This window comes from Chaetodon auriga, chromosome 7 (assembly GCF_051107435.1).
Source record: "Chaetodon auriga isolate fChaAug3 chromosome 7, fChaAug3.hap1, whole genome shotgun sequence".
Classification (NCBI taxonomy): Eukaryota; Metazoa; Chordata; class Actinopteri; order Chaetodontiformes; family Chaetodontidae; genus Chaetodon; species Chaetodon auriga.
This window is the reverse complement of record NC_135080.1, coordinates 10,213,851-10,236,002: the sequence shown is the minus strand read 5'-3', so window position 1 is coordinate 10,236,002 and position 22,152 is coordinate 10,213,851. Positions and strand designations below refer to the sequence as shown.

The following is a 22,152-nucleotide window of genomic DNA, read 5'->3' as shown; positions in this document are numbered from 1 at the left end:
GCAGAAGAAAATTATGATTATTATATGCTGTGTGGTTCTGGGAATTGTCATCGCTTCCATCGTTGGAGGAACGCTGACCTAAACTTCAACCTGCGGTCACACACAATCACACAGTCGCACACACACAACAGAGCAAAAACAGAACAGATTCACATCTTCAGTTTCCTGTTTTCATGAATGCAATCTATTACGTTCAGCGCAAGGTGCGTTTACATACTGTACGACACATTTTACACGCCGTGTACAGGGCCAGAGGTGTTTTCGCATGAGTTGCTATTTTGTAAACGTGTGGTGCTGCAAACTGTTTATCTGAGTGTTGAGTGTTGTCAACGATATGATGTTTCCAAAAGTGAATTCTTGAATGATAAAGTTACTAAATGACATGTAACACTATACTAATACATTCCAACTTCCAAAATATGACCCTTCTTCAGTTGTAATGTCTATTTTGTGTGGTACAGGCCAAGTGACAGGCCACTAATCTGCAGTGTTTTCAAAGCCACGTCATCTATAGGCCTCTGTTTATGTTTCTCAAATTGATCTTTTATAGTCTTTTGACTTGTCCTCTACCTCCCTTCAAAAGCCCTGCATGGTTTAGTTCATTGTGGTGTTCGGTTTCTATTGCAAAGGGGAAAGGAGACACATTGGATATTTAGCTCGTGGAATCATCGCACTGCCAAACTTTTCTAATTTACTTGTAGTTTACGAAAGCAACGCTACTGTACTTCACTTCATCTGGCCTTACCAGTTGTGCAGCATTTCTGACCGTTGCTCCAGTGTTGGGTATGAGTGCGTGCATGCATGCATGTATGTGACAGAGGATATATGCGTGTTCATTTGTAGCTACATGTTTGAACGTGCTGAGTGCCAGTCATGGGATAAGAACATGAGTGCTTGTTAACTAGCCACCTGTGTCTTTGTTTTGTATAAAGTATAAACTGATATAAAGCTCTCTAACACTGCCAGTATGTTCAAATAAGCTGTTAAAATGGAGTCTAGTCTGGTTGGATTGATAATTCTGGTCTGTAAGTGACACCCACTTGTTTTATGTCTTTTTACAAACCCCTGAGCTTTAAACAGAGCATATCCTTCTGTCAAGCTACTTCTCTCTTTGTTTTCACCAGTGAATTTGATGAGTCAGTGAAAGCATGAACTCAGAGTTAGACCTGTAAAAGACTCTCAAATCGGATTTCTGGCGACACATCAGACGTGCACAGACTGCAGCCGTGTTACCATGTTGCCTACTCAACTTGTTGCCTTTGTGTTGTACTGTGATGACATGGTTTTCGTTTGTTCAATTTGAGTTTGTTTCAGTTTTGTTTTTTCAAGTAAAGTCTGTCTGAAAAAAATCACATCCAGAGTTTGTGAGTTGCTTTGCAGAAGTGCTTTCACAGAGACGGGATGTTTCTGTATGTCTTCATGAAAGTTCTGGTATTTTTGACCCTAGGTCTGATTCTCATGATTATTGCATTTAAAATCTTACTTAATTAAACATACAAAGGTATTGTGAGCTAAATACGGTTGTTATACATTTACATATTAGCAGTTTCTTCATCCTTGTTGGGTCGTTTAATCTGCTCAACATTATATTTTATGAGCCAGTGATACATTTTGATCGTGAAATACTAATTTGCAAAGTAACTAGTAACCATATTTGTGTGGTGAAATAAGTGTAGTGAAATGTATTAAAGTACTTTATACTGAAGTCTGAAGAAGTAGAAAATGGAAATTCTCAAGTAAAGTACAGTACGGCAAAACTAAGTACTTGTACTGCTACTTAGATATAGAATAGAATAGACTTAATGTACCATCATTGGAGACTCTTTCTGACAATTATGAGCCCTTCAGGATCATAAGTATGCACAGAACATGACTATGAGTCTGTGTCGTGGATCCCTGACAGTGAGTAACTCGTCCGGGGTTCTGTCCAGGCCTGCTGGATTTCCCTCTCCCATTAACAACACAGGTCAAAATTCTTGCCCACCATCTACGGAGGAAACCCCAAGACCAGAATGCCCTGATGGTCCCTGAAAACCCCTTTCAATCTCTGAATGACTGCGTCAAAAAGCTCTTTAACTGACCTCAGGTAAGTCTGCCTTGTTACTATGTTCTAGCCCACTGGGATCAATCAGATGTGACCCATGAGATTTTCTGTGATGCTTTCCAACAACAATATGGCTCAGTTTCTTGTTTGCCCTCAGGATGCCAACATGGCAACAACCATGGTGCAGCAATGGGACTGCTTTCTATACCTCCAGAGTAAATTGAAGGCATTGAATCTGTGCTTCATGTCGTCTCTGAGCTCAGCTAAAGTGTTCTTTTATTTTGAAGGCTGTTTCTGTCCCCAGACAGATAAATTATGCCATTGTCTTTGATTAATGTGGTTTCTGTTGCCATTGATTGGAAATCTATTCCTCTAAATTTGCAGGCTAATATATTCTTTGTCTATCCCTGTTTGTACATCCCACATTAGAGCTACAAGAGCAAACTTCTGCTGACAGACACATTTATTTCTCTTAATTCCTAGCATCCCTCATCCTAATTTATTGTAAGAATTTACTTCCCTTTTTTGTGGGGCAGCAATGTCCTTTGGGACATCAACAGTTCCCCTTTTCTCACAAAACATTTACTTCCTCCCTCTTCCACTCATACTCACTTAGATTTAACATTGCATTTGTTTAAATTAAACACATTTATTTATTGTACTTTAGAATCCCAGTCATTTAGACTCAATACACAATTTGGGTTACACATTTAGGTAGGCATGAAAATCCGACACTTGGCTATTATTGCCCCCCACCCCCTTCTCTCTCTACTCACATCAGTGTGTGCAGGTGTGGTTACAGGTTATATGCACTAAGGACGGTGGTGATGATGGATCTTTCGAGGAGGCAAAGGAATTAGCTGAGGATACGACCGAGCTAGAGGGACGCAGCTTCTGTGATGTTATAACCATTTAGGGCTGCGACAAATGATTGTTGTCATCGTCGATTAATCTACCAATTATTTTATCAGTTAATCATTTAGGCTAGATATTGTCCAAATATAGTAATATAATGCCCATCACACTTTTCCAAGGCCAAAGGCCGTCTGTTTTATCCTCTAACACATTTTAAAATCCAGAGATGTTCGATTCACAGTGACAGGAAACAGAAAAAAACATTTGATATTGAGAGGCAGGAACCACAGAATGATTTAAGTTCTTCCTTTAAAAAGTATTTGATTAATTTTCTGTTGACTGGCTGATTAATCAACTCATCATTTTCAGCTGGACTATCGTCATACTCACCCTTCTAGTACCAGACCTACAGTTAGTAGATCGCAAACATGTAAATGCACACAAATACATGAGCACAACTAAATGGCTCCTACTCATGTACACATGCCCACAGATGGGCTGACTCTGCTTTACTGTTTACAGTTACACAAGAAATTAATAACATGCATGCAGACCAGATCAAACGTACTGTCTGTTATTTTCTAGTCTTTATTTTTACATCACAGAGAAGTAATACTTTGAGATGTGCGTGCTTTTAGTTTGTTACAATGAATAATTGCAGCCTCCTGCTGTAACTACAGGCCCCATACTTTATTTAAGGTAGAAATAAATGCCAGTAACATGGAGCCACGTTCTGTTTGTCCATGTGTAGCAGCATCTGCAGGGGGAAAAAAAGCACAAAGAAACAGAAAATCAATTTAGTTTTTATTATATACGGTAACTATTCTTGCCTGTTTGTGATGAAGATTACTGATGTTTATCTTCACTATGTCATGAGGTTTGGGATGAGATGATATCACAGACCGGGGTAGCAGGAAAGAAGATAAAGTCTTTTCCTTTGTGTGCACATCACAAAGCACCACCCAAACTGTTGTCTTCTCGAGCAGAGCCCGGCCATTAATCAGCGCAGAACGACCAATGTCTGCACCATGTATGGCATTTTTCATTCTTCATTTTACACTTCAGGTCTGAACTGCAACTGATGCTTTGTGTGTTTGTGAAAGTAGATGAGAATCACCTCCTCTGCAGGCCTGGATGGTGATGATCTTGGGTTTGTTCAGCCGGTCGGTACATGTCTCTGCAGCCAAGGGTTCATAAATGTTGACACAGGGAGCAGCTTCCCATTTCCATTGAGACTGGATAGCCACAAACACAATGCAATGCAGACTTGTGTTGTAAAAGCGCTTTGAGTGGTTGTCGGACAAGGAAAGTGGAATATAAACAGTCCATTTACCATTTGTGCTTTGTTTAAAAGCAGTCAGACCGTAGCAACATCAGATACGTTACAATCAAAATGTCTTTTTCTGAACTGCATTGTGTGCTTTTGCTTTTCTTCTAACCTCCATCATGCTCATCTTGTGGGTACTGTTACATTTCCAGACAAAGTCTGAAAGATATTTCCATCATGCTTTTCACTGCTGCTACCTCAAGTTCATTTGTAAAGACTAAAGACCAGTGTCAAATCGTCTCAATGTGCACAACAGACCCACAACAGCAAACACTCCTGACCCAAGTTAAGAAAAAAAAAAAAGCCTTAACTTGTTTTCAATCCTGCTAACATGTTCAGAACATGTTATTCATACAACAAAACAACTTCAATGCATCTGTGGAGACGTCTACAGAGGAGGTGAGAGTCAAATGAGCACCCACATCTAACACAGCTAGCATATACTGTACCTTCACATGCTGCTGGTCTGGATCTCCATGTATTACACCTTTAATAAATGCCCACCACCATTTTGAAATAATTGCAAACATTTTTACCAAGAGTCCTGATTAATATACTTGTGTGCTTACATTAGTAGCAGTGTTGTCTGGGGTCTTATAATTTTTAAAAAGTTTGATACAGATAACAAATGTTGCACATTACATTGGCTGCAGAGGCCATAAAGAATCAAACAATTTCAGAAATGTGCAGGCAGATGTGTTTTAATTACATACAAAATCATTTAATATCAGTCATAATTAATTAGCTGCATGACATCCGTGAGTAAACAAGCTGTTGAATGCAAGCTGATAAAAATTGTCCATTAAATCAAAGGTTTATACACCGTGTCAGTTATGAATAAAAATATAAATGCAATGATTTAAGTACACCGGTTCAGGGTGTACCCCGCCTCTCGCCCACTGACAGCTGGGATAGGCTCCAGCCCCCCCCGCAACCCCAAAAGGGATAGGCGGGTATAGAAGATGAATGAAGGAATGATTTAAGTACATATAAAATAAAATGTAGTTTTATCACAGACAATTGAAGACAATTGGTCCCTGGACACAGACATATAAAAGGACTCCACCCCCCCCCCACCCCCACCCCTCCTCTACAAAGGAGCGAAACACCAAAGGCACAAATGCAGAAAGCATTGCAAGCATAATTTGTGGTTACACATCTGTAGTAAACAACAGCGACTCATGTCTCAGAGGCCTGGAAAGAAGTAGAAGCGCTTTGTTAGAGTGCATCTGTCTTTAGTTGGCATCTGTCTTCTGCTCTGAACGGCAAAGCCCTCAAAGCGTTGCATGACCTGTGTGATTGAAACAAAGTGCATGAAATTATGCAACGCTCAAATGAAACAAGAGCGTCATCATTACAGCTGTGTTCTGTTAAACATGCACGCTTCACACCCAGAACACAGTTTGCGCACTGCGAAACTTACTTTTCTGAAAAGTTCTTCAATGTCATCCTTGTGGGCGAAGGTGTTTAATACCTCAACAATATACTGGATAAGAAAAGACCCACGATTTCTTTGTCTATATGAGACAGTATCTGGAGGAAAGACATTCAGAGAAAGAAAATATATTGACTTTTTATTACATAAGGAAGCTATTATTAATGTTACAATTCACTGTGTTGTGCAGCATACAGTAAGATGTGATCATATTTAAGTGAACTCACCTGGGGTGCAGGAAAGAAGAGAAAGGAAGTCTTTTTCTTTGTGTACACACTTCACAGTATCGTCCTCTATATCTTCTCCACCAGCAGACAGGGATGGCTGTTCCGCATCATCACAGAGCACAGCTGGGTTTGCACCATCAGTAACAAGTACTGATCCTCCCTCCACTGAAACACATGTGGCATGCGGGTAATAAGAGCCTCGCTCACTTGAAGACAACAAACAGGACATTATGGAGGATCTACATTGATGTTTTCTGTAAGAATAGCTGCGAATCACCCCCTCTGCAGGCCTGGATGATGATGATCTTGGGTTTGTTCAGCAGCGCCGGACATTTCTCTGAGCCCAAGTGTTTGTAAATGTTGTTGATGGGGAATTCATCAGGTGTCTCATCACCTGATGTCTCATGTTTGTAGTCGACACCGAGAACAACTCCCAGTTTGCCGTGAGACATGATTACCACCAACACGCTGTCCGTCTCTTTGAGTTTCGGGTGTTTAGAGAACTCAATCATAGCAGCATCAATTGCCTGTGAGAAGAGATATCAGTTACCGTATCACTAAATTAACCAGACAAAAATGCTTTTTTTTAACCGACACTTCTCAGAAAGTACCTTTCCTGTGAGGTCTAGGTGTTTCACCACCTCGTATCCCAGAGATGTGAGCAGTTTCTCCATGTTCTTCTGGTCTTCCTCAGCTCCAATTCTGTTCAGTTTCTCATTAGCAAACGTTATATTAGTGATTAGCAGGGCCACACGGTTCTTAATGGAATGTTTGCTGGCAGGGTAAATCTGGAAAACAAATTTAGAGGAAGAATGTGAAGCAAAACTTTACTGTGTGTCTAAACATGATCATGATCAGGTTGATATTTACACTGAAAACACTTGTTAAACACTTGTTAAACAGCACCTTTCTGTAAAGGTGAGGTTAACTGAGATACACAGGAACCAAATCAATATTCTTGTTGTGATTCATTGTTTCCACTGCTGGCAAGTAGCTGAGGATGAATCTATCACTTAAGACAATGTGGGATGTTTGATGCAGCATGTGTGAATGACTAACGTTTCTATCGTTCTGTTTCTCCCTCCAGAATGCATCGGTGGTCGGGATAAGCGTGGTCGACCATTCCGGCTCCATCTGGGGCTCTGCAGCTGGGAACAGCAAAACATTTCTGCTCAAAAACATGTACTTCTCTTTGCATATACACCTGCATTCATGGCAAGTGTGATACCAGTTGGATGAAGGTCTCTGCAGCTGAAACATGTCAGCTCACCTTTCGGAGCAGGTTGACCACAGGACAGGCCCAGTGCGGAGTAAAGCGTGGAGTCTCTGCTGTGAAGGTGAGCGATCATCTTCCTGCTGGCTTCGTCCCCTTTTCTCTTCACCGTGTCAATGAGATCTCGAGCCTTGTCTCCTCTGCTACTGTTCTTGTCGTGGATCGACTCTTGCTCCCCATCGTTCAAGACGCCATCGTCTAAAAGGTCGTCCAGGAGCTGACTGATCACCTCTTTGGACACCTTATCCACAAACTGTCGCCTCACCCTTTCAAGCTCCCTATCTGGAGGACAAAGTGCACGTGCTACTAATGATTGAAGCATTGCACCAGCTGAAACAGTTTTCCAAACAAGTTACAACTTACAAGTCTTAGCAGTTGGCATGAAGCATCATTTTGACAGGCAGGATAACTTGGAGGATGAGGAGGAGTGAATTACACCGGCTGTTTCACATCAGCAGCGCGTTCTTCGTGACAGTATACAAATATATAGGTTCAGATAACTTTCTTATTACCAACTACTAATTTGCTAGTGTAGGCGTCATTATGTGTTTGTTACAATTTTACAATTTCCAGTATATTACCCTTTGTTGCTGTTGAGGGCTTCACTGCTAGATGTGACCGTTGTTATTTGTCACCGGCTGTAGGTGAAGGTGGTACAGGTATCACCCAGTTCTAGTTTACGCAGGTTTTTGTTTGGTGATTTTTAGCCACTGGCCAAGAGCGACAACATAGCAATGAACCCTGCAGCAAGAATGGTGCTTTTCACTGATTGGCCACAGGAAGTGAAAACATCATTTTCTGCAACAATATTTTGGTTAGTTTGGACGTCACGCCGGAGTAGAGATGAACCTTATGTCTAAAACATGAGGCACTGCCACACAGGCTGACCTGTACTTGCTAGGAGATGAATTGGCTGAACGGTTAAAAGTTCCCTGTGTATTTTTATGACAGAGGTGTAGTGGCTGTACTTTAAATTGGAGTCATTTAATAAAACAACTTTAATCTTAAGCAGGGCTGGGAACTGTTTCACCATACATACAGCACGACTTGCATCACTGGTGCCCTTTTTACTTTTGTGGCCGCTGCCTCTCAGCCTCCGGCACTGCTTTTGGTTGACTGGGGGAGGAGGCCTGGCTGTGGTTTGTGCTCTTCCTCTCCACACAGTGGAAAAAGAAAGCGCACTTCCAGCTACGCCCCTGGGTTTTCCAACTTCACTTGAACAAGCTCAAAACGTAAATATATTTGGAATATTTCATATCACAGTGTGAGTTCTCAGACCATGCATGTGTGGTTTTCAATCAGAAGTCAGATACTTCAGTGACAAACCTTTATGGTCTGCCCTTCAGCTTCATAACCCACCACCACCAAACACTTTACATAACAGACCCTGAGCCCTGTGTCAATATAAAACATCTCACGCTTGTCATTTCAAGAAGATAATCGAGAATTTAAAACCGGAAGAAGGCTGCATCACATTAGTTTCTTCATTTTTTTTTTTCTTTTGCTGTTACGAACAATGGACTAAAGCGCAGTAAATTAGGGCGGGCACGCGCGGCTGCAAAGTGAAACTACTGCGCGGCACACAACCAAACGCGGACTTGTTAAAAACTTTTCTTTAACAGACTTTGTGAAAGAACTAAAGGAAGAAATCACACTTCTAGCCTGCATCCTCCCCGCCTTCAGAACACAGAGCACATACAGGACTGCAAATACGTTTTACGTAGAGTTACGTTTGCTGGCTGATCGCCTGCATGCTGCCGCCAACACGCATAGCGTAAGTCAAGGTTACTTTCAAAGTGCATTTAGACTGTCAACTCTTACCTGCCATCCCTCAAATCTTGTATCACAGATTTGTCTAATCAGATGCCTGCAAGTTTCAAATGAAACCTCCCCAGAGCTAAACAGCCTGAGTGCGGCGACGGTGCGTAATGCGTACCGGCTGAGATGTTTCCTGCTTTACGCAAAAGTTTAACCTGTAGATCCCTTCAGATTTGTGTCATTACTGCAGGCGAACACAGCAGCGGGTTAAAACAGTGAACCGCTGCTTGAGATGGGGCAGCGCAGTGTACATGTGGGTGTGCGCCGACCTCAAACAGCATTTGAAATAGTTGATACTGTGACATCAACATCACGTTGTTCATGATTAATTATTAAACTGGGGGCTTTTGAAGAGGCCCAAAGACATTTATCTCTGGGCAACTTTTCTGCTGCTCAAACCACTGACTTTAACAGTCATCTGCAATAGAAATATGGATTACTGTACAACGTACTGTACTGTTTGTAATGTGGAAACAAGACAAATTATAATTTATATAATATAAACCACTAATAAGAACACGTTTGTTTTTTCCCCATTAAGTTTTAATGAAACAAGATAACAGAATTGCCAACAGCCTGTATTTCAAGTAAATGTGACACATCATGCACAAAGGACCATTGTGAAAATATTATGGCCACTGAATTCAAAATAAGTGAGTAGGGCTACATGAAGTGGTCGTAATTACATTTTACTTTCCTGACAGTGAAATACTTTTGTCATACACATAAAATAATCTTGCATTCATGCACCATTTTACTTGACCGACACCCCCTGAAAAATCAACATGAAAAATATAATTTAAAACCTGTTTAATAGCTTCACTGTCAGTATTACAAAGAACAGATATGATTGATACAAAGATGTATTTACATAGAGTCTTATCTGTAAGACTGTTTCGTTTCTATTTGTGCCAGATATCCAGTAATCCATGATGGTCACATGGCAGATAGGTCAATTAAAACAATACAGCTTAAACAAATCTATCATTTTGTAAAAAGTAATTTACTGTACACGGTGTCACTGAATCTAACCGATCCACTCCAGAGTTGTCTGCAACCTTTCACTCTACACTCTGAACTCTGAAGAATCTCACATTTACTAAAAAAACATTACTATAAAGTGTATCAAAGTGTATACTTACATATGGAAGGATACTGAATTTAAGATATAAAGTGATTTTAAGTTTATGAATGCACCTTGTGTGGGGACAACAGCCACCTTAATGGTATTCTTTGCTGTAAAACTATAGATTATTTACACTATACAGACAGATGCCAAATCTGTTATCTAATACGACTTTAAAAATGCATGATGATGAATGATTCTTCATGTTCTCCATCCACAATACATCTGCAGCTGGGATGAGTGTCAACGACCCGTTCTGCTCCTCTTGAGAGCCTGTAGCTGGAAACAGCAAAACACAACATCACTGCGATCAGACAGCTGTTCAAAATGATGTATTTCTCTGTGCTGGATTTCTTTTTACTGTCAACAAATCCCATGAAAACCAACAAGAAGTGACAGACTACAGCTCTACTGTTATGTTTTATACAAATGGTCATATTTCCCTTCATTACAATGAATATGAGCACTGTCATTTATTTTGTGTCAATTCCGTCCCCTTTTCTCTTCACCGTGTCAATGAGGGCTCGAGCCTTGTCTGCTCTGCTACTGTTCTCCTCGAGGATCGAGTCTTTCTCCCCATCGTTCAAGAGACCATCATCTAAAAGGTCGTCCAGGAGCTGACTGATCAGCTCTTTGGACACCTTATCCACAAAAGTGCTCCTCACCCTGGCAAGCTCCCTGTCTGGAGGACAGAATATGAACCATGCAAATTATACTTTCCAAGTTTAGGCTATTCAAGGGAGAGCAAACATGAACAATACATGTATATGTATGTAAAAATGTATTTATGTATGTAAAATCTTAATCTGCACAGGAAATTTACTGTAGTAAAAGTACCTGGAAACTGCCCTCAACAAGCTCTTCTTGTGGCTACACAGAAGCATGCCACATTTCAACCTTTGGTCTTTCTACAGCACGTAAACCAATCTTTATGACAGACATGACGTGTATGCTCACTGTTGTCTTTCCTGCATTAAGAGGGCTCAGACAGGTTGAAACGACGCGGATGTGAGCAGCAGGCGAGCCAAAGTGAAACCAAAGCAAAAGTCGTTTAAAAAGAGGACGATTCACCTTCTGATCAAGGCTGCTTGTTAAAGTGTCACAAGACCTTCGTGCACTGCCTTAACACTCTTCCTTTGCTGATATTTGTCTGACTTTTTGCTCATTAGAGGATGGTCATTTTAAAACAAACAGTAAACAGTTTGCGTCCTTGTTGCTGATTTGGGTTCATGTATCCTGCAGCTTTATTCAGCGCGTAAAGCTGATGGCCGGTATTTCATTCTGTCCTTAGTATTGCCTGTACCGCCGCTTGGAATATAAATTATAAACCACAGATATTCTTACCCGCCATCACTCAAGCGCCTCGCGCCACCGAATCGTGTGACGTTGACCAAGTTCACGTCGGAACTTGTTTCCCCGCGTAGGGGGCGATCGAGTGCGTAAAGGTTCACTTGGGGAGGTTTACGTCAGGTAATCTAACGTAATTTTGCAAACAGAACGCGATGCGGCATTTTGAATTCTTGTTACAGGCTGCACCAGAAAACACGGAAACATCTGATCTGAGTCTCCAGATTATTGCCAGGAGACATGGGTGGAGTCAAGGCTCTCTGCTTCTCCTGCGTTGTCTCCTCAGCACAGAGACAACGCCTTTATGCTTCACTGATACTTTTCTCTTTTCAGTATTTCCATTCTCTTCTGCTTTATGTTTATACTCCACTACGTTTTAGAGACAAACATACTTTTATCTGATGGCAACAGTTAGTGGTTACTTTGCAGATTAAGATAAAATAAGAATGTGATGCATTATTGTAGATTTCTGATTGAACAGCAGGCTTGAATTTGCAAATATTTCATGGATTGCCACGAAATTTTGTACAGACCCCCTGACTTATTCTACGAGCAATTGGGAGAGATTAACAACGCATTTCTACGCAGTGAGTGAGGAATTACATGAGCTATTGCAAGGTAGTAACGCCAGGCGGCGATAAGTCGTTTAACCTAATTTGTAACTTGCTTAAAAATTATCAGAGAAGAAGAAGCAGCTAGTAGACAAAATGGCAGCGGAGCGAAGCTAACTGCTTGGCTAGTGTAAACATTCACCAGCAGTAACCTGAAACTGGAGCAACGATAAGGTTTCCCGATAGCTTTTTTTACACTATGAATGAGAGTGTATGTTACACAAAACTCGCGTAGCCAATTCTGAGCATTTTCATAGACATAATGTTAATTTAGCTAGTTACCGTGGCTAGCTAGGTTAGCTCTGTAATTAGCTGAGGTAAACACTGGTATTTAGCTGTAACGTCAGATGAGTTTGTTGGTTTCGTATTTTGGAGTTATGGATCTGAAACCAAATGAGCGGAAGCAATTGTTGGGGGGATATTCTGTTTTGGGGCTGACGATACTGTGCTGTCAGATCAGTGCTGTGAGAGCTAGCTGCTGGCTATTAGCTAACGCTAACTAATAGGTCAAAGCTAGAGACATTCCGTTTCACCAGAGTTTTGCCCTTCAAAAAGAAATTCAGTTAACTAAGTATTTTGGACCATGGTATAATAACAGCCACACTACTGTTAAGCCAAATGAACGTTAGCTGGGCGACGTCTGTATAGATTTGGATTTCTGCTGGTACGAGTCAACGCACAAAGTTGTTAGCAAACTTGAACGGTCAATTTCATGGAGTAATGAGCAGCCTTTTGTTTTTTTTTTCTTTACACATGCAGTGCATCGTTTGGGTCACTGCGTTGCAGGTCGTACTTACTCGTAAAGTTTTCTGTCTTCTGCTTCCCTGAGCAGTCCCCTTAACTTTGGTGAAGGATGATGAGCCAGCGGCGTGGGATCCATCTGGACCAATCAGAGCTGCTTTGCAAGAAAGGATGTGGTTTTTATGGCAACACAGCTTGGCAGGGCCTGTGCTCGAAGTGCTGGCGAGAGGAAAATCAGCGAGAAAAGCAAAAACAGATTCAAGAAGACTGGGCACTCGCTGAGAGGTTTGTCTGTCTCTCTGTGTCCAGCGTATGATTATTCCCAAAAGGCAAATGCTGCGTCTGTTCTTATATTACCTCCTCTATTTGTTGCCGTGCTCTTGCGTCCATCTGCCCGTCTGACAGCGGTTACACTTGTACTGTTTTTTCCCTCCCAGGCTGCAGAGAGAGGAAGAGGAAGCGTATGCAAGCAGACATCACAAGGCCCAATCACAATCTACCATCACACCCTTCAGCAAGTTTGAGGAAAGAAAAACTAAGGAAAAGTCCAGCAAGGTCCACACAGTCACAAAGTTTTTTACTCCCTCCACAAAAACACCTCCGAAAAAAGGTACATGCAATTGAACATCCTCAACTGCAAGAGATGCGAGTCATTATTTATCAAATCTTAATTTAAGGTTTTTTGCTGTTGTTGAGTTGAAAGATCACTTTGTTGTTTTTATTAATTTTGCTCAAAGTAGGTTTGTTTCAGTAAAAATTGGTCTCTGCCTGCATTTTTGCGGAACTGGTTCTGGTGTTTTACTGGAAAAGTATTGAGAAACAAAACCAGACTGTCGTCACTGAAACTTTTGCTCAATAATCTTTTTTTATTGTTGTTTAACGTTCAACCACTTCCCTAGGTTTGTGGCCTGATAACCCTCAACAGTGTAGTTAAAAGAGGATATTGAATTCCTATTCATGACACAGCTATTGCACATGGCAAATGATATTAGGAGAAAATGTGTTTTATCTTTGGTTAAAGTAACATTAAGCGTCTTCCCTCAGATGCTTCTCCTCTTGATGCGCAGTCCAGCCCGAGCCCCAGCTCCTCTACAAGCCGGCATTCCTCTGTGGACAGTGACCATGCAACGCGAGAGTTCATTGATTTTCTCAAGCCGCTGAAGTCCGGCAGGGAGATCTTCAAACAATGCCGGGCATTCACTGAGAGCATGGTCTACAAGCGGGTGAGCTAATTATTCATCATGTTTTTGTGTGCTTGTGGATGAAATGAGCTTGTATGAACCATTAAATCCTACGCGTTAATAGTTGTGCAAGTCAGGACAACAAATTTCTTTTTGGATGACATTGACATTTTTGGATGACGTTTGTGAGACAATGTGAGACAACAGACAACATCATCAAAATGTAAATTACACAGTGTATCAGTCTGTCATACTTGAGCTTGATTTTGACTTCTGTCCTTGTACCATTATTGTTTTTCATTTTAAATTCAGTTAAATCTGATCTGAGTTCCTTGTTCAGGACATGGGTGCTGATGAGCTGTCCGAGTGTGTGCAAGACTTCTACCAGAACCTCTCAGACCGCCTCCAGACTCAGTTCAAAGGTGCTGCTGAACTCTTACGCACAAGAAGAATCCACTATGAACAGTGATTATTACCAGTGTTATACAGTGTCTAATGTCTCTGCTCTGAATGTTATTTGTTCTCCTGTTTGTAGGTTCGTCAGATCATGTGGAGAGCGTTATGGATGAAGTAGAGAAGTACATGATGACTCGTCTGTACAAGGAAGTCTTCTGTCCTGAGACCACAGACGATGAGAAGAAAGACCTTGCCATTCAGAAGAGAATCAGGTTAGCAAACCAAAGTTGTAATGCTTAAATTTGCTACTTTGGTCATCATTAACCTCTCTGCATTCCCTCTGAGCACAAAGAAACACAATTGTGGGTAAAAAGACGACATCGGAGAGTCACTGATTGCTTTCTGTTACAGAGCCTTGCATTGGGTCACCATTGAGATGCTGTGTGTTCCTGTGGATGAGGAGATCCCTGAGGTTTCTGATAGTGTGGTCAAAGCCATCACAGGTAAGTCTCACCTGCTTGTCTTGGAGATCCGGTAACATTTCCACACATGCGCTTTGTCACGTTTCCAAATCTCTGCATCATTTTCAGATGTGATTGAAATGGATTCGAAGCGCGTGCCGAAGGACAAGCTGGCGTGCATCACTCGCTGCAGCAAGCACATCTTCAACGCCATCAAAGTCAGCAAGAAAGAGGCTGCGTCTGCGGATGACTTCCTCCCCACGCTCATCTACATTGTGCTGAAAGCAAATCCTCCGAGACTGCAGTCCAACATCCAGTATATCACCCGCTTCTGCAACCCCAGCAGACTCATGACCGGAGAGGATGGTTACTACTTCACTAATCTGGTGAGGAAATCAGTCCGTGCTTGCTTGCATTTGAACGGTAAATGTCTCTGAGTCACCATATTTCCACATCATTGAAGAAGTTGTGAAGCTGTTGAATTATATTGTGTTGTTACATGTGTTCCTGTTATTATATCCATCCTATTTGTAACAGTGAGGGTAGAACGAGTTCAACAGCACCAACAACATCAACATCAACATCCTCTAAAATGATCATAAAGTAGAATCAACCCTTTGTCACAAATGACACCTTGGCATTCACTGAATGTTAAACTCTTAAAATCTCTGCAACTCTTAAGGCTTTAAGTGGCCTTGAATACAGTGTAATACTTTTTTTTTTTCCTTGAAGCATTTTTTTTTGGCATTTTATGCCTTTATTGCAGAGAGGGAGTGACAGGAGAGAGTGAATCAGTGAATCTGATATCAGACTGATGACATCCATAGGCGAGACTTTCTTTTAATGACCCTCCACATCTCCTCTCTCCAGTGCTGTGCCGTGGCCTTCATTGAGAAGCTGGACGGCCAGTCTCTAAACCTAAGCTCTGAGGAGTTTGAGCTCTACATGTCAGGCCAGGCATCCCCCCACTGGCCACAGGCCACTGGAGCTTCCTCCTCCTCCCCAGGCAGCACTGCTCTCAATCAAGTCCACAAACGGCTGGACCTGCTAACAGGGCTCGGGGAAAGGCAGGAGCGGGTCATGGAGAAGGCCCGCCAGCTGGAGAGCGACCTCATCGACTGGACGGACGAAGTGGAGCAGAAGGTGCAGAGTGTTTTGGAGAGCTTTCCACCAGAGACACAGAACCCTACTGCACCCACAGCTACCGAGACAACACCTGCAGCATCATCAGCAATCGATGCTGATAACGTTGAGAATGAGCTCCTGCCACCACCACTGCAACCACAAGTGTTTGCTGGTTGATGCAAAGAGCTCTGCGCTAAACAGAAACCCTCCAGAGGCTTTACTCCAGACTCCCTCTTTCCCCTGCTGTTAAACTTTGCTGTCTGTGTGCGCACACAGCAGCCATCCACTCCATCCACCTCTGTTCCATCCATCCAGAGGCCCTGAAACTACACTGAACAGTAGCAGCGATATGGAACTGAAGGAAAGGTTTGGAAGTTTGGGAGGCATGTTTATTCACTTTCTTGGGGAGAGTTAGATGAGAAGATCAATTACAGTTCTTATCTCTGTATGGTAAAGCCACAGCTGGTTAGCTTAGCTTAGCTTAGCATTAAGACGTGAAACAGCTAGCCGTGCTCTGTCCAAAGCTCACAAATGAACACATTATATGTTGTATGTTTATTTCATACAAGAAGTAGTTACTTGTCACTTTCATAGTTTTAGAGGTGCTAGTGGTTGAATTTTGTGTCGATGGACACAGCCAGGCGAGCTGGTTTCCCCTCAGGAAAGCTAAACGTCTGCATATTTAATGGGCGTGCATGGGAGTGGTATCAATCTTCTCATGTGACTCTCAGCAAGAAAGCAAATAAGCGTATTTCCCAGAGAGGTTAACAGAGGCTAACGACACCCGTTCACATTTTGCTTTAACAGTTTCGGTGTAGGTTCAGGGTGGGCGGACTTGCGCCCTTCACCCAGCCATATTTTTTTGGTTTTCCCAGGCAGTTAGAAGAATTGCGCCCAACCCCCAGTGTGCTCTGACTTTTGCGTCCTCCAAGCAAGATGTGCAGGGAAACCTTCCAGTGAGTGGCGTCCTGATATGATGCCCAGACCACCTCAACGGGCTCCTTTTAATGCAAAGGAGCAGACTGACTCCACTCCAAGTTCTTCCCAAACACATCTGTTGGTCACCCTCAATGGCATCTTCAGTACCTCAGTCCTTCTTCATCCTTGTGACTGTTGTTAGATTCGTGCAGATGGGATAAATGGGAGGAGATTTTTAGACATGTTCCTCACATCTTTTCAGACAAGGTTTTTGTTGTTTTGTTGTAACGTCTCCAGGCGTAAATTGACTAGTGGAACCTCAACTTGACACGCAGGACTTTAATACCCCAAGTATAACATCTAAGAACATAAATACCTAGAATTGTTGGTTAAAAAAAAAAAACATTTTTTGGGAAAGGAAATTGAGAAATCTGAATAATGGAAACTTAACTTCCTCACACTAAAATAACCCTCCAGCTCATGCTCGTGATTTGTGCCGTATTTACTGTGTATTTCCCTGTCCTGCTGAGAAGCATCCGGAAAGAAAGAGATGAGTGTGCGGGGCAGCTCTGCATGCGAGCAAGTGTGTCTGAATGTGAGGGTGTGCTGCATGGACACGTCCTGTTAATGTCGATGAGTTATTGAGTCCTCCAGGTGTGTGTGTGTGTGTGGATGTCGTAGTCTCGTTTTCATGCCAGACGTCTCACTCCAGTCACAAGCTGGATGTACAGAAGTGATTTTATTTTTCTATAGAGTGGCAGGTATCAATTCTTTTGGATGCAATAGGAGATATTAAGCCTGTAATATTTACAGTAGTAAAAGAACATTGCTTGAAGACGTGTTACATAAATTCTAATGATTGAATAGTCAAAACGACATGCATTTGTTAATTTATCGTCTCAAGAGGGTGATAGAAGTATGTCCCATCGAAAAAGAAAATGTGTTTTTAGATGATTTCTTTTCTCTCTGTTGGATTAAGTAGGTAAAAAAAAAAAAAAAAGAACAAAGATGATGCTGTCATCACGTAAACACAAGACATAAGAGTCACTCCTGAGGCCGGTTGCTTTACCTAATTTATTTTGAAGCACTTTTCCTTTGTTTGATTTGAAAGCTCTGAATACAGAAGTACATTTCATGAAGGAAGGATCGTTGATGAAAGCAGTGTTGTTGGCTCTTGCCACACAGACGTTATTGAACTCTGTGTTTGATCATGTCGTGGAACAAATGTTTGGGAGAGCTGTATGTTCGTTTTCCTTTGCTCATGAACTAATATTTCCTTATGTTGCAGATTTTAATTTTTTTTTTTTGCAGAAGTATAGTCAGTTTGCAGTTTGCTGTCCTACTTAAGTTTGAGAAAAGACTTTTAAAGCAAACTTAAACAATAGCTTGAAGTATTTCATGTTGCACTGTATGCAGAAGCCATGTATCAGGTATTTTAAAGAAGTTTAAAAACATCATCTTTGTAACCTTATAGGTTTGTTATTGTATAATTTGGGACAAAGTAACTCAATACTGTACTTTTATTTAAATGTAACTTATTGGGGCAGTATTGCTTTATTTGCATCTATGGGTGTGTGATGATTAATAAAAATAGAAAATGGACACTCACTTGTGCGCACTTCCTGTCATCATGCTGTTTCACATGATTCATAATTTTGCAAGCTAGGATTAGATAGAGTTGACACACTGGGAATTAAAGTATTTATACAGTTATGTATCAAAGTGCTGAAATGAAAAGGGTAGTAAGTTTAACAAATCATTTCAGGAACTATGTAAATATGTGAAGTACGTTTATTGTGCTGCCATAAATAGCAGCCGTCCATATCGAAATATATCTATTGGTCAACATTCTACATTAAGTAACAAGAACCCTAGAATACTGCCGCTGCTCATATCAAATACTGTCTGTCAAAGCACAAAGAGAGATCTTTGTAATAACAGGCTTAAGTTTGGTAAATTTGGTAAGATAACTGCTGAGGTCTCATGTTAACTTTGAACTTTAGATGTCATTTATACACAGAATCAGGACTGCAGATTTTATCTCCCATCACTGCTTTGAAAATACTTCAGGAAGGGATCTTTTCACAGCCTGTATGAGCAGGAGGAACGATAACAGCGACCGATAACGCTTTAAATGTATATATGGGCATCTGAGATGTGTTTTAAGATGTACTTGAAATTATCTTAAGTATTTTTAAAATAGAACAAATAACCCCTCCTCCCAAAAATAAATAAATAAATAAACTTTCACTTCCCTTTGTTTTTCACTGAATGGAGTTTTCCAGGAGTGGGATACGCCTCAGACGGGGCCAAACTTAAGTTGAAATGAAGAAATATAATTGAGAAGGATATAATTTGTAAAAATGGAAAAAGGTGGGAAGCAGAAACAGCAGTTTATATCAGAAATGAAAGTGTTACGCCTGAAAAAGGGGATGTCCTGCTGTGTTCAAGTTCATTTTCACTTCCCTCCTCCTTAGAAATAAAAGAATCTCCATCAGTCTCTTTCTCACACACAGAGCTACGAAAATGGACTCGGTCATTTCCCTCGTTGGTGAGTTTTCTTCAGTTCATTCACAGCATCACCCAAATCTAATTTTGTGTTTAAGATGTTTTTTAATTTGTCTCATGCTTGATTGTTTTCCAGTTCTTTCAGCACTACTACAGCTTGTAGTATCTCAGGGTATGTACCAGATATTCCTAGAATTAAATTTAAAAAATACCATAATGTTAACATCTGTAAGCGTACTGTATCAATAGCATTATCAATTACATTTTGTGAATTTAAGTACACGAGTTCAACAGAAATTCACGATTGAAACAGTATTCAGATTGTTAAAATATTCCTTCGAGTAAACCATGTGTGTTTGTCTCCATAGCCCCCCCTGTGGCCTCATTCAGAGCTGTAGTGGAGAGGGTCTCAGGGGATTCAAGGGTCTTCTCCGGGGAGAGTGTCCGGCTGAAATGCAGCATTCCTGATGACCACAAGTCGGCCTGGAGTTACCGGTGGTTCAGGGGATCTGAGCAGCTCCCACAGTCTGGGGAGTACTTCCTTCTGTGGAAAGCCCATATTAGAGAAAGTGGGAAATTTTACTGCCAGGGTGTGAGGAACACAGTGGTGGGGAATATACACACCATCCAAAGTCTGCCTATGGAGATCAACGTGGATGGTAAGATCTTATTTATCAGTATTGTTAGAAATCTCCTTGATTCACATTAGAACTTTGTTCTGCTTCTGTTACTCCTCTTAACACTGAAAATTGGCTTGGTCTCACACCAATCTCAAACACTGCCATTGGTAACTTTCTTCTCTGTGATCTTTTGTCCAGGAGGGTGGGCTATCCTGCAAGCCCCACCTCATCCCGGCCTTGTTGGAGGCACCTTGAAAGTCACGTGTCGTGTCCGACAATCACTCCCACTTCATGAGGTGATTCTGTACAAAAATGGCATTGAAGTTATGAGACAAGGGGGCCCCAACCCGCATTTCTACCTGACCAACTTGACCATGGAGGACAAGGGAATGTATTCTTGTCGGGCTTCCTGGGACGCAAACAGACGTACACACTCTGTAATTTCAGTCGGCACTCCAGTGCAGGTCTTAGGTGAGTTTATAGACTTATACTGGCTGTAATATGCTGAGTTTGGTGTGGTTGCAGGTCACATGTTATAATAATAGACAGTTGGGGAAATGAGCTTATTTGCTTTCTTGACCAGAATTAAAACCTTGACCAAAAGTTTGATACTGCTCTCATATCTTTTTGTTAGATATGTCGCTGCAGCCAGGTCAAGGTTAATAGCTCACCAATGAACATGTTATGTCTATTTTTTATGTACAAAAATTGAAGTACAAAAACAATATGTGGTATTTGTTGTACAGTGATTTGGTTACTTGGTGGGGTCTTGTTGTCAGACTTTGGGACTTTTGCCCAGAGCCAGGATAGCTGTTTCCCCATTTCTAGTCTATATGCTAAGTTAAGCTAACCTGCTGCTGGCTTTAGCTGCGTGTTTTGTGCACAGATCTGAAAGTGGTATTGATCTTCTTGTGTAACCCAAAAAATAGACAAGTTTCCCAAAATGTCAAACTACTCATATATACCCAATTAACTGCCAACATACAATACAGAAAGCCAAGAGAGAAAAACAGTCATCTCTAGAAATGAATTTGAACTATTCCCATATATTGCTAATGTTTTCTCTCCTGCTGTTCTATTTCAGAGCTTCTGTCGCAGCCAGTTTTGGAGATTGTTGCCAATGATGTCTTGATTCCATTTAATACGATGAAGCTCATCTGCCACCATCAATACAATGCCCCACCTCCAGCCCCTCCCGTACACTACTATTTCTACAAGAATAACAACCGACTAGGAATAGCAACCTCTGAGAACCATGATCTGGTCAAACAGACTCCAGGCGAATACAGCTGCAAGGTCAGAGTGCCTGAGTTGGGCCTCCTCAGGTGGAGTGAGCCAAAAAGCTTTGGACAAGTGGAAGGTACTTAGAAGTAAATGTAACCAGCTGTGTGTCCTTGACTAAAATTTTTAACCCTAATCCTCTTCCTGAATTGTCAAAATTGTGAAACATTGTCCAGCAGTTGCAAGACTTCTGAGGTCAACTTGTCTCTGACCAATAGGGCCACAGATGATGATGCCTCCAGTGCTTCATCAGAGAGACCCATGGCCTTTAGCTCACCCAATGCCATCCCCAGACCTTTCCCTGCCTCCTGCAGCTAAACCAACAGCACCGCGGCCCTCCACTCACCGATCCACTGCAGCTCCTGCTTTCATTCAGCCAACTGAAGTGAGCACCCAGTCCTCAGGTCCCCTGCTGAAGCCTTCACAGCCAGCGCCAAGCACTCTGCTATCTACAGTTCAATCCCTTGGCCAGACTACTATCACAGAAACTACCAATACAACTGAGAAGTCTGGTCATATGTTTGAAGAATCTGGTGATTTGTCTGGAGAATCTGGTGACATGTCAGGAGAATCTGGTGACATGCCTCCAGACTTTCCAGACACTGTGTGACAAGTTAGCATACAGGACAGACTATCGTATAAATTAACCATCTTAAACAGAGGAGTAACTTGCAGCTTCCACGTCTGTAGGTAGCTGATATCAATCATGCGTACATTGTGCTGCCTGTGCACACTTTCTGTATGATTAATTGTGATTAACTGTTACAAATAAAGCATTCCATAAATGATTCTGTTCTATTGGATTTTATTTTCAGTGAACACAACCTCTTTTTACAACCCTATTGTACATCAATATTG

General features: G+C 41.5%; 4 protein-coding genes across 7 annotated transcripts in view; 3 read left to right on the top strand and 1 right to left on the bottom strand.

The window, feature by feature from the left end:
• Nucleotides 1-1,352, top strand: part of stx1a (syntaxin 1A (brain)) — a 51,131-nt gene extending 49,779 nt beyond the window's left edge. Inside the window, exon 10 of the mRNA XM_076734293.1 lies at nt 5-1,352. Coding sequence (XP_076590408.1) covers nt 5-82 — 78 coding nt within the window. The 3' untranslated portion in view covers nt 83-1,352. The remainder of the gene's footprint in view (nt 1-4) is intronic.
• A 3,979-nt stretch (nt 1,353-5,331) lies between these two features.
• Nucleotides 5,332-11,525, bottom strand: LOC143322879 (caspase a-like). 4 transcript variants are annotated; one of them, XM_076734291.1, is made up of 8 exons: nt 11,450-11,525; nt 7,159-7,443; nt 6,948-7,036; nt 6,500-6,676; nt 6,166-6,415; nt 5,889-6,053; nt 5,650-5,759; nt 5,332-5,517 (listed from the first exon to the last, which is right to left on the bottom strand). In XM_076734291.1, the coding sequence occupies exons 1-8, from the start codon at nt 11,454-11,456 to the stop codon at nt 5,413-5,415; spliced, it is 1,188 nt and encodes a 395-aa protein (XP_076590406.1). In that variant the 5' UTR covers nt 11,457-11,525; the 3' UTR covers nt 5,332-5,412. The 4 variants fall into 4 exon arrangements, with proteins under 4 accessions (XP_076590406.1, XP_076590405.1, XP_076590404.1 ...); XM_076734290.1 differs by lacking the exon at nt 11,450-11,525 and adding an exon at nt 8,983-9,059; XM_076734289.1 differs by lacking the exon at nt 11,450-11,525 and adding an exon at nt 7,525-8,863.
• Nucleotides 11,526-11,821: 296 nt separating this feature from the next.
• On the top strand, nt 11,822-18,487 carry LOC143322877 (rab5 GDP/GTP exchange factor-like). Its single transcript, XM_076734287.1, has 9 exons — nt 11,822-12,237; nt 12,896-13,089; nt 13,242-13,414; nt 13,849-14,027; nt 14,326-14,407; nt 14,521-14,653; nt 14,793-14,884; nt 14,972-15,228; nt 15,713-18,487. Exons 2-9 carry the CDS (start codon nt 12,917-12,919, stop codon nt 16,142-16,144), a joined length of 1,521 nt encoding a protein of 506 aa, XP_076590402.1. The 5' UTR covers nt 11,822-12,237; nt 12,896-12,916; the 3' UTR covers nt 16,145-18,487.
• Nucleotides 18,488-19,379: 892 nt separating this feature from the next.
• On the top strand, nt 19,380-22,065 carry LOC143323522 (high affinity immunoglobulin gamma Fc receptor I-like). Its single transcript, XM_076735398.1, has 6 exons — nt 19,380-19,436; nt 19,530-19,565; nt 19,762-20,052; nt 20,212-20,484; nt 21,098-21,373; nt 21,513-22,065. The coding sequence occupies exons 1-6, from the start codon at nt 19,412-19,414 to the stop codon at nt 21,902-21,904; spliced, it is 1,293 nt and encodes a 430-aa protein (XP_076591513.1). The 5' UTR covers nt 19,380-19,411; the 3' UTR covers nt 21,905-22,065.
• Nucleotides 22,066-22,152: the final 87 nt, after the last annotated feature.

What these genes read in the sequence shown, in the direction of transcription:
- LOC143322879 (XM_076734288.1), bottom strand. Translation starts at nt 7,483, where the DNA reads ATGCTTCAATCATTAGTAGCACGTGCACTTTGTCCTCCAGATAGGGAG. An exon ending in TGGTCAACCTGCTCCGAAAG is followed by an intron (nt 7,037 to 7,158) that starts GTGAGCTGACAT and finishes TGCTGTTCCCAG; the next exon opens with CTGCAGAGCCCCAGATGGAG. An exon ending in AGAAACAGAACGATAGAAAC is followed by an intron (nt 6,677 to 6,947) that starts GTTAGTCATTCA and finishes TTTGTTTTCCAG; the next exon opens with ATTTACCCTGCCAGCAAACA.
- LOC143322877 (XM_076734287.1), top strand. Translation starts at nt 12,917, where the DNA reads ATGATGAGCCAGCGGCGTGGGATCCATCTGGACCAATCAGAGCTGCTT. An exon ending in GACTGGGCACTCGCTGAGAG is followed by an intron (nt 13,090 to 13,241) that starts GTTTGTCTGTCT and finishes TTTCCCTCCCAG; the next exon opens with GCTGCAGAGAGAGGAAGAGG. An exon ending in GCCATTCAGAAGAGAATCAG is followed by an intron (nt 14,654 to 14,792) that starts GTTAGCAAACCA and finishes TTTCTGTTACAG; the next exon opens with AGCCTTGCATTGGGTCACCA.
- LOC143323522 (XM_076735398.1), top strand. Translation starts at nt 19,412, where the DNA reads ATGGACTCGGTCATTTCCCTCGTTG. An exon ending in CTCGGTCATTTCCCTCGTTG is followed by an intron (nt 19,437 to 19,529) that starts GTGAGTTTTCTT and finishes ATTGTTTTCCAG; the next exon opens with TTCTTTCAGCACTACTACAG. An exon ending in TATGGAGATCAACGTGGATG is followed by an intron (nt 20,053 to 20,211) that starts GTAAGATCTTAT and finishes TCTTTTGTCCAG; the next exon opens with GAGGGTGGGCTATCCTGCAA.